The sequence below is a fragment of the Arachis ipaensis genome, chromosome B2 (genome assembly GCF_059453495.1).
Source record: "Arachis ipaensis isolate K30076 ecotype BB chromosome B2, ASM5945349v1, whole genome shotgun sequence".
Classification (NCBI taxonomy): Eukaryota; Viridiplantae; Streptophyta; class Magnoliopsida; order Fabales; family Fabaceae; genus Arachis; species Arachis ipaensis.
The window spans coordinates 42,683,235-42,698,822 of NC_142437.1; the positions used below are offsets into that span (position 1 = coordinate 42,683,235).

The 15,588-nt window shown below is 31.5% G+C and overlaps 1 protein-coding gene across 1 annotated transcript; it reads right to left on the reverse strand.

The window, feature by feature from the left end:
- Positions 1–229: 229 nt before the first annotated feature.
- LOC107625312 (serine/threonine-protein phosphatase PP1-like) lies at positions 230–13,082 on the reverse strand. The gene is made up of 4 exons (XM_016327929.3): positions 12,660–13,082; positions 10,174–10,733; positions 9,685–9,903; positions 230–607 (listed from the first exon to the last, which is right to left on the reverse strand). The coding sequence occupies exons 1-4, from the start codon at positions 12,832–12,834 to the stop codon at positions 584–586; spliced, it is 978 nt and encodes a 325-aa protein (XP_016183415.1). The 5' UTR covers positions 12,835–13,082; the 3' UTR covers positions 230–583.
- Positions 13,083–15,588: the final 2,506 nt, after the last annotated feature.

Here is a 15,588-nt window from a genome sequence, read left to right on the forward strand (position 1 = left end):
GTGGTAACTGCTTCTGAATGATATTTGACTTTATAGGATAAGTCTGTTAGAAGGATTCAACCGCGTGTTTATTTGATTTGGATTTCATGCGGTTTTGTTATGCACATTTATTATAGTTCCGATTTATAGGTAAGTTCAATTTGGGTTTATATGTAACGGATCACTATGCATGTTTCAAAATAACCCTTGCTTCAACTAAATGAATAATACATTGAAATAAATCACTATATATTTTAACAGATTTCATCATAAATTAATTTTTCAAAATACAAATTTAGTCAAAGAAACAATATTTTGAAACAAATAAAGTAATAATGTTGTCCTATCTTGAGTTGTAATATATTTTTCGGAGATAAGTAAACATCTACATGAATCTATTACAACTTTTTGTTTTCATGGACAATTATTAGAAAAAACACAACTATACTCTGATATGGAATTGTTAATATTGTTGGTTTGTTCGCTTCATAGCTCATAAGGTATACCACCAAATGCATTCTTCCGTAATATTGAAGTGATGAACACTACCAATTTCTCAAAATTGATTTTGGGTGTCCAAAAAATTTCTGTCAGCTAACACACTTCATACTTTACCACCAAGAAATGCCTGCACAAAATGATGAAAGCAAAATATAGCCACAATTATTGAAGTTGGAACAAACAAATGTTGTGAATGTTAGCAACCATCATTTTTTTGTGTTACTTTACAATTTTAGTATATTGAAAAGTATATATAAACTCTTGTTAAGAAAACTAAGAATTAAACTGAGCATGCTTGTATTTTTCATCTGTAGTAAACCGCCGCCAACCGATCGACTCGTTACCAATTAATCCACCTCAAAACCAACCAAATGCCTGCTTACCATAAACACCTCAACTGCCGATCGAATGACCTAACAGGCCGATTGTCAACAGGCTGATAGCCATTGGCATACCTTGGATGACTCCCTTAACCTACTACATAAGGCTGGCGATACTGACAATCTTTATCTAATTAATAAATTTGTAATTGTTATATAACTTTTTAGTTGCTATCAAGACGATGTATGTACTAAGATTTGGTAAAGAAGAATGTTAAATTTTATGGATTTTTTTATTTGATAATAACGATTTATGGTTTGTCTTGTGCTCAATTAAGTGGATTTTATTAATCTTTCATACACTTATCCATACAAAATGCATGATTTTACATTCTCCTTCCTGATTTTGTGCTATGATTTAAAACATGCTTCTTTGGCCTTATATTTGCTAATATTAATCTTCTCTTATTACCATTCAATGCCTTGATATGTGCGTTAAGTGATTTCAGAGATTACAAGGCAGGAATGACTCAGAGGATAGAAAGGAAGCATGCAAAAGTGGAAGGAATACAAGAAATTGAAGAAACTGCAAAGCTGTCAGCCTGATCCTTTCGCACTAAATCGATCATAACTTGAGCCATAGAGATCCAAATGATGCGGTTCTAGTTGCTTTGGAAAGCTAACGTCCGGGGCTTCAATTTGATATATAATTTGCTATAGTAGCCGTACATATAGGGGACGCAAACGCGTGCTCTACATGGACGCGTCGCAGTGACGAAAATCAGCGTGGCAGATTTCGCCCCCAGCAATTTTTGGACTATTTTTGGCCCAGTTTTCGTCCCAGAAAATACAAATTAAAGGTTATAAAGTGGAGGAACCCATTCATTCATAAAACACACTTTCAAATACACAATTTTAGGATTTAGATGTAGTTTTAGAGAGAGAGAGGCTCTCTCCTCTCTCTTAGGATTTAGGATTAGGATTTCTCTTATTTTAGGATTGCTTCTACAACCAGAGGTTCAAAGTTCCTTTAATTTATTTTCTACTTTTATTTATTTTGTTATTTTAATTGTTATTTATGTTGCTCAATTGGCTTATGAACATTTCCATGTTAGGACTTAAATTTATGTTTAAATGCAATTTGAGGTATTTTAGATTTAAGATTTCTTTTTTTTATTTATGTTACTGCTGCTTCCCATCTGAAGGCATTTTTATTCAGTTTAGATTTATTTTCTCCTTTTGGCTTTGGTTAAGTAATTTATAACACTTGAGTTGTCAAATTCAGCTGTTGATTGAAATTGAAATTTTTTGCTGATTAATTTGTACTCCAATAACTCTAGTCTTTCCATAGGAGTTGACTAGGACCTGAGGATCAAATTAATTTAACCACTTGACTTTCCTTTGTTTAGCAAGGGTTAATTAAAAGTGGGAGCAGAATCTAATTCTCTTCACACCTGATAAGGATAACTAGGATAGGACCTAAATTTCTCATACATTGCCAAGAAATTTTATTAATTATTAATTTATTTTTCTTGTTATTTAAATTACTTGTTCCCTATTTCAAAAACCCAAAAACTTATTTTTTTACATAACCAATAATAAATCATACCTCCCTGCAATTCCTTGAGAAGACGACCCGAGGTTTGAATACTTCGGTTATTTATTTTTATTGGGTTTGCTTTAGTGACAAACAAAACTTTTGTACGAAAGGATTCTTATTAGTTTAGAAACTATACTTACAACATGATTATATTTGTGAATTTCTTTACTAGCAAAAATCCGCTCTTCAAAATGGCGTCGTTGCTGGGGAATTGCAAACGTATGCCTTATTATTGATTATTGTAAATATTTACTTTTAAATTAATTTTATCGAAAAAAAATCAGATTTTTATTTTAAAATTTTTTATCTTATCTTATCTTAGTTTTAAATTTCAAAATTCAAATCTTTTTCAAAAATCATATCTTTTTCAAAATCTTATCTTATCTTATTTCAAAATCAAATTTCAAATTTCAATATTTAAATTCCAAAATTCAAAATTCAAAATTCAAAATTTAAATTTAAAATTTTAAAAATCAAACCTTTTCAAAATTTAAATCTTTTTCAGATCTTTATCTTATATTGTTGACTTTTTCAAAAATTCAAATTTCAAAATTTAAAATTCAAAATTTAATTTTCAAATTCAAAAATTTAAATTTCAAAACCTTTTAAAATAAAAACTTATCTTCTCTTACCTAACTTATCTTATCTTTTCTAATCTTAAAATCAAATCTTTTTCAAACCTTTTCTCTTATTTTATTTTATTTTTTTTATTTTTCTTTGCTTGTTTATTTATTTTTGTTTTTAATTTTTATTAGTTACTATGAGTTCTCACCCCCATCGCTTTAAGTTTGGTTCTAATGTTGTTGAAAGGAATGGAAGCTATAACAGGAACATGCATCAAGGTCAAAGTAATCAAAGATGGAAGGAGCCACGAGGATCTGATCAACCCTTTAGGCAACAACACCCTCCAAGATACCATCGACCACGACAATTCCACAATGCATGTCAAAACAACAGTTATGGTGGACCCTTCCGTGACAACTAACCTCCACCAGTTTGCTATGGTCAAGAGCCATTCCGGGTGCATACCAAGATGATAGATATGGTGGACCCCCTTGTAATTACCAACAAGCCCCATCATACGCCTGTAAACCACCTCCTCAACATAGCTTTGAACCACTACACTCACAAGCCAACTACCACCATTCACCTCCATATGACCCTAACTCTTATCTACCCCAATTCCAATCCAATTACCCCCAACAACCACCACTTCCATATGCACCATGTTCATACCCATCAACCCAAGAATCACAGGCTCGTCTCAAGGAAATAGTGAATAAATTTCATGCAACCCTTCACCAATTGAATCAAGCGATAAATCGATTACCTTCCCGACGTTCGGACACTCAAGAAACCCCCATGGCTTCATGTGGACAATCTAATGAAGAACGTAGCATGAAGGAGATACTAGAAACTCCAATGGACAGTACGGAGCATGAGTTTGTACTGTAACAAGTGGAGGAAGCTGTAATTATTGAAGAGGAAGAAGTGGTTGAAGACTTAGGAGATGCTGAACCTCCATGGGAAAGTCAAGTTATAGAGCCTCCCTCAAAGACGTTTGAAATTGATGTTGAGGAGGGTGTACAACCTCCAATGCAAATCATGGTTGAAGACTTTGAAGAGGTTGATCAAGAGATAGATTCAATCATTGATGAATTCTTATCTACAATTGAATCCTCTCCCATTGGACTTGACATGAAAATTAAAGAAGAAAAAGCACAACCTCCCATGCCCTTGGTGATCAATGAAGAAGAGATCAAATTAGAAGAAAGCTACCAAGAGGAAGAGGTTGATATTGAAGAAGCTTGTAAGGAGGTGGAAGTTGTCAAAGAAGAGCCCAAGAGAATGGAGCTGGAAACCACCTTGCCAAAGTTATTGGAGACCTCTCCCCCAAAACCATCACAATCCATTCCTTCATTCAATTGGGTAAATCTTTCATCTCTAAGCTTAATTAGCTCACTTGAATATGCTTTGCTTGAGACAAATGGGCAACTCAGAGCTCTTTATGGCTTTAAGAGTAAGAGGCAGATGGTTAGTGGTAGGAGTTGTCATGCAAGATTCAATATGGTGGAAAACTCAAAGTTTAAATGCAAAGATTGGTGTAAAGCTCAACTGAATGGGTCTAGGAAGTTGGTTGGCCGCTTTAGTGAGAATTCAAATTTTTTGCTACTCGGATGGAATCATGATGATCAACAAGAAGACGGGTGCAAAAGCAAGGTTTGGGACCCCGAAATTCATTCCAGCAATCAACACTCTTGGGGCCTTGTCACGTGCTTTAACTTGCTTGAAGGCTTTCTACGCCTAGTTTGGGATCCCGGAGGCCATTGGAATTATAAACATTGGTGGGGATTCAAGGATTAGTACAAGCACAAGCCACCAAGACAAGGAGCTTACCAAATGTCCAACTTAAGGACAATAACTAAAAGTGCTAGGTGGGAGACAACCCGTCATGGTATGATCGTTCCTTTTCAAATTTTAATTTTATTTCATTTTTGTTTGTTTTAAAGTTTTGTTTTATTCTATTGAACCTGGAATTATTCATAACCTCCATATCAGCATTTGCATTCTGCATTCTGCATATTGCATACAGCATAAAAAAAAAAGCACGCACGCGACGTGACAGCGTCTCTTACGCGTCCGCGTCACCAGTGCATTTTGAAGAAAAGAGAATTGGACAGAGAGTCACGCGAAAGTGTGGCTGGAGGTGTGCCTTAGGAACAAACATGCCCACGCGTCCGCGTCACCCATGCGACCGCGTCATTTTGAAAAATAGCCTCCCCATGCATCCGCGTTACCCACGCGAACGCGTGGCCCTGCAAAATCGACGTAAAGAGGTGTTTGGCAGAGAGTTATGATGGAGCTGGGCTGGAACCATGCTAGAAGAACAAGCCCTACCACGCGACCGCGTGCCCCACGCGACCGCGTCGTTTTTAAAATTTAGCCATCCACGCAATCGCGTCGACCACGCAAACGCGTCACCCCAAAATTTGGCAAAATGAGTATAAAACAGAGAGTTGCGCGAACGCACGGCTGCACTCGCGCCAATTGCACAAATCAGACCATGCGATCGCGTGACCCACGCGTCCGCGTCACCTGAACTTATCGCCAACCACGCGATCGCGTAACCCACGCGTCAGCGTCACAAGCAACGCACAGCTTATACAGAACAGGCAATATATCTTATCTTTTCTTCCCTAATCCTAATTTTCTCTTCTCTCTTCTTATTTCTTTCTTCCTTCTTCCTTACTTTCTTCTTCTTCATCTCTTTAACTTCTCATCCTTCTTTTCTTTCATTCTATTTTACTTAATTTATATGCATACTTTCATTCATTGCATTTTAATTTTGTGCATATTTTTATTTTCTTTTCTAAATTTATTATTTTTTCATTGGTGTTAAATTTTCTTATTCAACTGTTGCATCTTTTCTTGCATTATTCCGGTGCTTCATGACTTGTTTTTATTCTAATTGGGTATTATTATTCACAAGTCAATGCTAATTTTTGTATTACTGGTATTCCTCTTGCATTGATATGAACTTATACTGTCTTTCATTACCCACACTCCGCCCCTTTGTTACAAATTTTGCACCACTGGTATGCCATGTGCTTCTATTGTTTTCTCACGTACATGTTGAAGCTTCCATGTAAATGAGACCCTTATCATTTGGCATTAACCCACCCATACTTCATTTATTTTCTTATCTTTTTTTCTGGGTTACTTTTCTTCCCTTTTTTTCTCTTAGGATGGCCACCCGGAAGGGAACTGGAAGACGTTTACATGGGGAGATAGACAAGTCCATCTGCAAAATCTTCGGAAAAAAGCGCCAGTTGGAACAGGCCGTCCACCTGCACATCTCAGCATGCACCAAGGACAATGCAATCTTTAAGTGTGGGGAGGTCGATACCAATCTCCATGGGTTAGTTATTCTCTTCTCAACACCAATATTCTATTTTCTTTATTAGTTCATTGTTGCATTTACATGTTTGATTGCATGTTTATTTGATTTTATGCATATTTTACCACTTGGTTGAAGTAATATTTTCTTTTTCAAGAAATTTTTATAGTATTTCACTAATTTAAATTAAAAAAATTTTTCTGTTAAAACTTGTTTGAAGTTGTATTTAGAACATAGTTTAAAAAGCTAAGAACACACAACCTGTGAGATTTTGAGCTTATTTATATGGTTACATTATTTAACCATAAATTTTTATTCTTGTGTGTTTTCTTCCCTATGATTGCAATCTTTGCTTTGTTCTATTCTATATGTCCACTATTTAGTATATTTACATGCTTGCATATGATTGAGGCCATCACTTATTTTTGCTCACTTATCCCAAATAAGCCTACCCTTTAAATCACCCTTGTCAGCCACTTTAAGCCTTTTAAATCCCATTTGTTCTATATTTTACCACATCACTAGCCTTAAGCAGAAAAATAATTAATTATCCCAATTGAATATGTGGTTAGCTTAAGATAGAGATTGTGTGTTAATTAAGTATGGGAAAACCGTGGGAACATGGGTTAATAAGGGAATGTGTTATGGGAATTTGGGTACCTACTCATGTGAGACCAGAAAAATTAAAAAATCCATGTACATTGATAAGTTATGTTTATTCTTCTATATAAAAAAAAGAGAAAAAAAATAAAAAATCCAAAAATATTCAATAAATAAGTAAATAAATAAGGGGACAAAATTACCACAATGTTAAGTTAATGAAAAGAAATCAATGCATATGTGATACAAGTTAAGAGAAAAGTTGATGCATGAGTATATGAAATATGCAAAAGTGGGAATCTTGGGTAGCAAGGCATGAATTTAAAAGTATATAGAGTGTGTATATAGGTGAGAACTTAGGATAATCAAGGATTCAATTTATAGCTCACTTAGCCATATATATACCCTCACATTTACCTTAGCCCCATTACAATCTTGAAAAGACCTCATGATGTTTGTATTGGTACATTAAATATTTGTTGATTGGTTAGATGAAGAACAAAGTTTAGAAAGCATGACTGGAGAAGAGTAGAGTGATTAACCCTAGACACTTGAGAGATTAGAGTGATATACACTACTAGTGAGGGTTCAATGCTTGATTCTATGTTCCCTGCTTTCATGAGCTAACTTCTTACAAGTTTACTTGTCTTTTATTGTCTAATTTGAATTAGTGAAATCTGATTTATGTTTGTCTTGAAGAGCTTATTTACTTTTAACCAAGTAGGAAAAAGCATTCTGCATGTAGTTGCATTCATATAGATAGGTTGCATTTCATACATTCTACCATTCCTCTTCACCCCTTTATAGCTTCTCTTGAGCTTAGCATGAGGACATGCTAATATTTAAGTGTGGGGAGGTTGATAAACCACTATTTTATGGTTTGTCTTGTGCTCAATTGAGTGGATTTTATCAATCTTTCATACACTTATCCATACAAAAAGCATGATTTTACATTCTCCTTCCTGATTTTGTGCTATGATTGAAAATATGCTTCTTTGGCCTTATATTTGCTAATATTAATCTTCTCTTATTACCATTCGATGCCTTGATATGTGCGTTAAGTGATTTCAGAGATTACAGGGCAGGAATGACTCAGAGGATGGAAAGGAAGCATGCAAAAGTGGAAGGAATACAAGAAATTGAAGGAACTGCAAAGTTGTCAACCTGACCCTCTCGCACTAAATTGATCATAACTTGAGCTACAGAGGTCCAAATGATGCGGTTCCAGTTGCGTTGGAAAGCTAACGTCTGGGACTTTGATTTGATATATAATTTGCTATAGTGGCCGTACAGATAGGGGACGCAAATGCGTGCTCTACGCGGACACGTCGCAGTGATGAAAATCAGCATGGCAGATTTCGCCCCCAGCGATTTCTGGACTGTTTTTGACCCAGTTTTCGTCCCAAAAAACACAGATTAGAGGCTATAAAGTGGGGGAACCTATTCATTCATAAAACACACTTTCAAATACACAATTTTAGGATTTAGATGTAGTTTTAGAGAGAGATAGGCTCTCTCCTCTCTCTTAGGATTTAGGATTAGGATTTCTCTTATTTTAGGATTGCTTCTACAACCAGAGATTCAAAGTTCCTTTAATTTATTTTCTACTTTTATTTATTTTGTTATTTTAATTGTTATTTATGTTGCCCAATTGGCTTATGAACATTTCCATGTTAGGACTTAAATTTATGTTTAAATGCAATTTGAGGTATTTCATATTTAATATTTTTTTTTTTTTATTTATGTTACTGCTGCTTCCCATCTGAAGGCATTTTTATTCAATTTAGATTTATTTTCCCCTTTTGGCTTTGGTTAAGTAATTTATAACACTTGAGTTGTCAAACTCTGCTGTTGATTGAAATTGGAATTCTTTGCTGATTAATTTGTACTCCAATAACTCTAGTCTTTTCATAGGAGTTGACTAGGACTTGAGGATCAAATTAATTTGACCACTTGACTTTCCTTTGTTTAGCAAGGGTTAATTAAAAGTGGGAGCAGAATCTAATTCTCTTCACACCTGATAAGGATAACTAGGATAGGACCTAAATTTCTCATACCTTGCCAAGAGATTTTATTAATTATTAATTTATTTTTCTTGTTATTTAAATTACTTGTTCCCTATTTCAAAAACCCAAAAACATATCTTTTTACATAACCAATAATAAATCATACCTCCCTGCAATTCCTTGAGAAGACGACCCGAGGTTTGAATACTTCGGTTATTTATTTTTATTAGGTTTGCTTTAGTGACAAACAAAACTTTTGTACGAAAAGATTCTTGTTAGTTTAAAAACTATACTTACAACATGATTATATTTGTGAATTTCTTTACTAGCAAAAATCCGTTCGTCAACGATCAAATTTTATTAACATATGTTTTATCTTAAAATGAATAAATATCTAAATTAGTTTCAAAATATTTTAGATTGAATATTTTAATTTAATAATTTTTTAATTTTTAAAAATTTTTAAGAATTATTTTTATTAGACAGTTTGTTCCTTTCATCATTTTAAAGAATCACTAATTTTTTTATAGTGATATTTTTTAAAATTTAATTATCTTATAATAATTTTTTTACGAACTTATTTATCTGATAAAAATATTAAAAATCTAACTAAAAGTGACTGAAAACTTAATTTGTATAAAGAGAGTAATTTTCGAAAATTATAGAGAATAAAAAATTATTTGAAACAGAAAGTACTCAATCTATAATTTTTTAAAAATTAATTTAGATGTATACTTTATAAAAACTTAACAATAAATAAATAAATTATTTCATAAATACCTTGATTTTGGTCGGAGTGCTAGACTTAACTGCGCTGGTGCTCGCGAAACTGAACTTAGGCCTTTTCTCAACTGGCTTTAATATTTGGAAAGAGCACATAAGTGTCTCGTCAACGCTCATCATTGCGCCAGCATTATCGAACTCTCCACAATAATTGGGTGCTGAAAAGATAGTCACAAGTTGTCTATTAGCAAAGAATTCATATCCATCTTCAACAACCTGCAAATTTAAAGATATAAATATAAATCAGCAGCCTATGTGCTTGAATTTTGGTCAATTATATTATATTAATCTATATTTAAGATTTGAACTATGTTAGATGTACGCCAGAAATTAATCAATAAATCAGCTACAGTATAAAATAGATATTAAAATTAACATACACATTAAAATCAAATCAAACAAGATTATATTTATACACAAATAAATAAAGACTAATTTTTGGTGTGCACATAATATTTTTGTTAAGACCATAGACGAATGTGAAACCTGATGAGCTCGACAAATCAAGTCAAGATCATGCTTTTCGAGAAACTGTGTGACCCTATCAGCTCCAAAAGTATATGAAACTCCGCGTTCGTTGGCTCCCCAACCCTCAATGTCTCCACAAGGATCAGACCAAAGAAGGTCACACAGCAAGCCGGTTTCGGGGACTTCGGTCGGACGAGGCAGGCTCCTTATTTGGTTTAGATTACGCAAGTCCGGCGAGAGTCCGCCGTGCATACATATTATCTTATCATCAATGAGAGCGGCCAGGGGCAAGCAGTTAAAACAATCTGTAAATGTTTTCCACATCCTAACATTGAACCTCCTTTTACATTCGTCATAGAATCCATAAATACGGCTTATAGAAGAACATTCGTGGTTACCCCTAAGAAGGAAAAAATTTTCTGGATATTTTATCTTGTATGCTAAAAGAAGACATATTGTCTCCAAACTTTGCTTCCCACGATCCACATAATCTCCTAAAAATAAGTAGTTGGACCGAGGAGGAAATCCGCCATGCTCGAAGAGTCTTAGAAGGTCGGGATATTGACCATGGACATCTCCTGTTGGTGTAATAAGATGTTAGCTCCTACTTAATTTTAGAAAGGAATTCTTGATCTAGGCAAAAAGACAGCCATGTGCAATAATTTTCACGAGTTTATATGAAATTAATAATTACGAGTTATTAAATAATTTAACTGTTGAAATTTGATAAATTTAACTAAATTATAATTTTAAACTATTAATTTTACTTAAAATTAACAGTTAAGTGCACCTTTCTTTCTATCTTTATTTTTCAAAACCATTCAAATAATGCATATAAAAAGTAGTTTTTTTTTTTAATGCAATAATATATAACTAAATGTGTGTATATACATACATAAATAATTATTCAACTTTCATAATCTACAAACCAATTAATATTTGTAATTGCACAAACTACTACTAATGAATTAAACAGGAGCAACGCATACTAATCTGGAAAAAAAAGATATCAGAGTAATACAGTTATTTAATAACCGGTACCCTTAATTAAAAGGTCGTAAAACGCCTGAAACAGAGTATTTAGTTAGAGGTACATTACATCAGAAAAAGTGAAAAACAGTTTAGAATATGCTTATTCTCATAGTCGATGTTGTTAGCATACTGAAAAGAATTATCCATCGTTAAATCCGTTATTACCGATTTTACCATTTTTGCTTAAATCCTAACCACTTCACCGATAGAGTCAATTCTTACACTTAGTTGTGCAAGTCAATTCACTTTTCATTTTCTAATAGGTTAAACCAAAGTAACTTCGGATGGGTTATTCTGTTTTCAAACTAGGAAATATGACCAAGAGTCCAAGACGGGTTGATCGATCCCCAAACTAGAGGTCCCATATTGAAATACGAATACGAGACAATTCTGGAATTTTTTTAAAATAAATTTAAAAATTACATGTATAAACACGTGGGAGTATTTACTTTTTTTACACTTTATTACTTATTTCGACAATTTTTTAATAAATGTATTTTGTTCTATTTTTTATTTAAAAAAATGTATTTTGTTCTTGGAAAAGATGGGATAAGCAAGAAACATTTACAAGGTATTACTCTGCACATGGGATAAAATACTAGGTGAGAACAAAATACATTTAAATTGCGTCATAAATAAATAAGCTTATTAAAAAATTGTCTTATCTTGAGATCGAGATAAGTAATAAAATGTTAAAAAATAAATACTTCAAAATGTATCTATATATGCAATTTTATATTTATTTTATTTTAAAAAATTCCGACAATTCTCGCTTGAAACCACTATTTTTATCGGACTATCAGATAAATAAAAAATAAAAGTTAAAAGAGAATATACAAAAAATTAATTTTTAATTAATTAATATTATTTAATTTTAAAATTTTTTATACTTTTAAATAATTTAAAATTTACGATTTGAAATTTAGAATTTAGATATGGTGAGTTACGCTTAATTTGGATAAATAGCTTTATAGAACTCTTTCTAAAAAAAGTTTATTCAATAAATACTTTATATTAAAAGTAACTTATACATAAATTATTTTTTATTTAATTTTTTAATTTTAAAAATAATTATTTTAAAAAAAATAATAAAAAAAATTATTATAAGATAAGTCGTTTTTTTTTATAAACACTTAAATAATTTTTTTAAAAGTTATAATTTAATTTTAAAAATTATAGCAAACGTGAATACTATAACTTTTCATAAGAAAAATTAAAAAAAAAAAAATCCTTATATACCTATTCAAACTTGTCCTTAAGATCTAAAATTTAAAACAAGTAATTGACTAGCGCATGCGGCTGAAAATAAAGTTGACTCCCCATCATTATTCCAACTAAAAACTAAAACGAAAACTTATTTTTTAAACTCATTAACGCAAGAAAAACCTATAGATCATTATTATATACTAAAATTCAGGAAGGACCGAAGAAACAAAATTAAATTAAATAGAACAGAGGTTGGAAATAGATACCACATATCTTAATTGGAGCCTCTAGTTCCAAGAGATTGGGCTGCCTTAAGAAGATATTTTTGGAAACTACACAAAGCTGCTTGATTTCTGCCTCAGAAAGCTGCACCTGTTTCCCAGGTCTTCCTCTAACATCAAGCAACCTACTGATGATACCATCAAGAACACCGCGTTCCATCAAAGATCGATATAAAGGAACAAAGAGAGAAAATGGCTAAAGGAGAATAAATTAAAGAAGTGTGTTTATGTTGGTAAGGTTCTTCTTATATAAATGGCATGACTTAGAAAACAAGGAATGGAACTCCAATGTGAGAATCCTACTTATTAGTTTTTTTTTTTTTTTTTTTTGTGGGGGAATATAATCTTTTTGAGGATCACTACTCATCACTTTCTTTGGTTCGGTTTGTAAAAGTTTATGGAATGAACGGTGATAGTTGAAGTTGGAAGGAGAAGAATATATTCGGTTGGAGGAGAGAAAGAGTAGAATTGAAACAAAAACACAAAGAGAGAAACTAGTACTACGTACTCATCATTAATATATCATCGTGCGCTGCACATAGACAGGAGAAGAAAAGAAAGAAAAAATAAAAATGGAGAATAAGTTTGAGGGGAAGGAATTGAATGAGAAGTTGAGTGCACTTTTGACTATAGTTATTGTGACGGAATTAAATCGATGATTGAATGTTAAATTATTAGTTTATTGGTTCAACTAATGAGTTATTAGTGCCAATGAGTAATAGCTCAAATGGCATAGTTTTTCCATACTCAATTAAGAGGTTGCGGGTTCCAGTCTTCTATTTTTGGTAAATATATATATATATATATATATATATATATATATATATATATATATATAAAACTAAAATTTAGATTATATATTTTTATTAATATTTTAAAAATAATTAAATTCCAACAAATTATAATTAATAAATTATAATCTGATAATTATTAAATAAGTATATAAAATTTTAGTATTTTTTTATAATAAAAATATTTTAATTTTAATTTTGCATTAAAGAAACTAAATAACTAACTAATTAATTTATATTTATTATATTATTATATACTATATGTATTTATTAAAAAATAATATTAATAAAAATCATATAATCATAAAAAAATAATTATATTATAATTAAAAAAATATTTGATATTTTTATTTATACATGTTTAATAATATATTAATAATTATGAATAATAAAAAATATAATTAATTTAAATATAAGTGAGTATAAATTTAAAATAATATCTAAAAAAATTATTATACGTTTTACTATATAATTAATAATTAATATAAAAAATAACAAGAAATAATATAATTTAGTGACAAGGCAGGAAAACATATAGTCATAAAAAGAATTTAGATTCGAACTACATCTTGATCAATTTTAAAATTTTTTCTTAAGTGATTCGGTTGGATCGGTTTTTCCGATTTTGACCAATTTTTATCGATTTTCGTCCCTAAACAGTTTTGGAACTGGAGGTGACCGATTGAAAGTTCGATTCACCAATTTTTTGGTCAAACTAGCCGATCCGATCCAATTTTTACTGTAACATTCCGTATTTTTGAAAATTTAAATATGAATAAATTATGATTTTATCTTATTAAGTTTGAACTTTATAATTTTAGAAATTATTCTACTAAAAGTAATTAAATAGATTAGGAGATAAGTTGATTTTAAATCAATCAAGATTCTAATGTAATTTTATTAAAATTTAATATATGCATAATTTCAATAATTGAAAAATAAGAAAGAATTCTATAATTTAATTTAACTAATTTCTATTATGAATCAGTTATGACTTATTTTATTAATTTAAACTCTTTATTTTTAGAAACTAATCCGTTAAGAGTAATTCAGTTAGTTTTATGAATATTTGGAGTTAAGTTAATTAATATTGTGGTATAATTTTATTATAATTGGTTATTTAGTATAATTGAATTAAAGTTTAGGTAATGAGAAAAATAATAAACAGTTATATGATTTAAATTAGGTAATTGATATTTTGGATTTAAATTGTATTTTATAAAATGTCATTAATATATTCATTTTGGCAAGGTATTACGACCTCTAAAAGTAAAAATATATATAAATAATAGTTGAAAGGAATTTTAACTAGAAACTTGTGAAGAAAAGTTTAAAACAAAAGTCGTAACGCTCACATGGATGATAAACGTAAACCGGATAGGATAAGAGTAAAACGGCAAATATATATATATATATACATACTAGAAGATTTTCAAGGATACAAATAATAAAGCTCCTGACTTGACTCGCGAAGTTTAAACCAACCAGAGCATATATATATACATTTATACCACTAAACCCAAGAGTAAGCCAATACAGAAAACTGACAACCTATTTCTCCGAACCAACCTCTAAGAAGGACAAACATAAAATACGAGGTGGAGAATCTAAATACATATATAAATATGAGTAGAAGTACAACACTGAGCCCGAAGAGTTTTTCGCTTCAACCGAGTCTCTAGAATACAAGGTGGTGCTTCTCGACCTGCATCTGAAAAACAGCAATATTGTATGGGATGAGAACCGGGAGTTCTCAGTATGGTTAAGAGACCACATGTATAATAAATAAGGTCCCGGAAAAGCCGAAAGCGATCCTAGAACCTCGACAATCAGATATGATATAATCTTAAAGGAAATAACTAAACCATAAATTCGGTTATAACGCTCTAAGGTATCCAACTCACAATATAACTCTAACCCTTGCTTCCACTTTCACCTAACATAACATTCTAAGGCATTTTACCGCTTACCAATAAATCATTGTTAACCAACCTTTACCACTGGTCCAACCAATCACGGCCTAAGGCCCAAATCAAACCACCCAGCCTCTGGCCCAAATGAACTCAACCCGGCCTCTGACCCAAATAAACTCAACCCGGCCTCTGGCCCTTTTCAAAATAATT

Bases quoted from the DNA above. Each gene is read 5' to 3' on its own strand.
- LOC107625312 (XM_016327929.3), bottom strand. From the start codon at position 12,834: ATGGAACGCGGTGTTCTTGATGGTATCATCAGTAGGTTGCTTGATGTT. The intron at 10,734-12,659 runs GTATCTATTTCC...TTACACCAACAG, and splicing joins GGCTCCAATTAAGATATGTG to GAGATGTCCATGGTCAATAT. The intron at 9,904-10,173 runs GTTTCACATTCG...TTAAATTTGCAG, and splicing joins TGATTTGTCGAGCTCATCAG to GTTGTTGAAGATGGATATGA.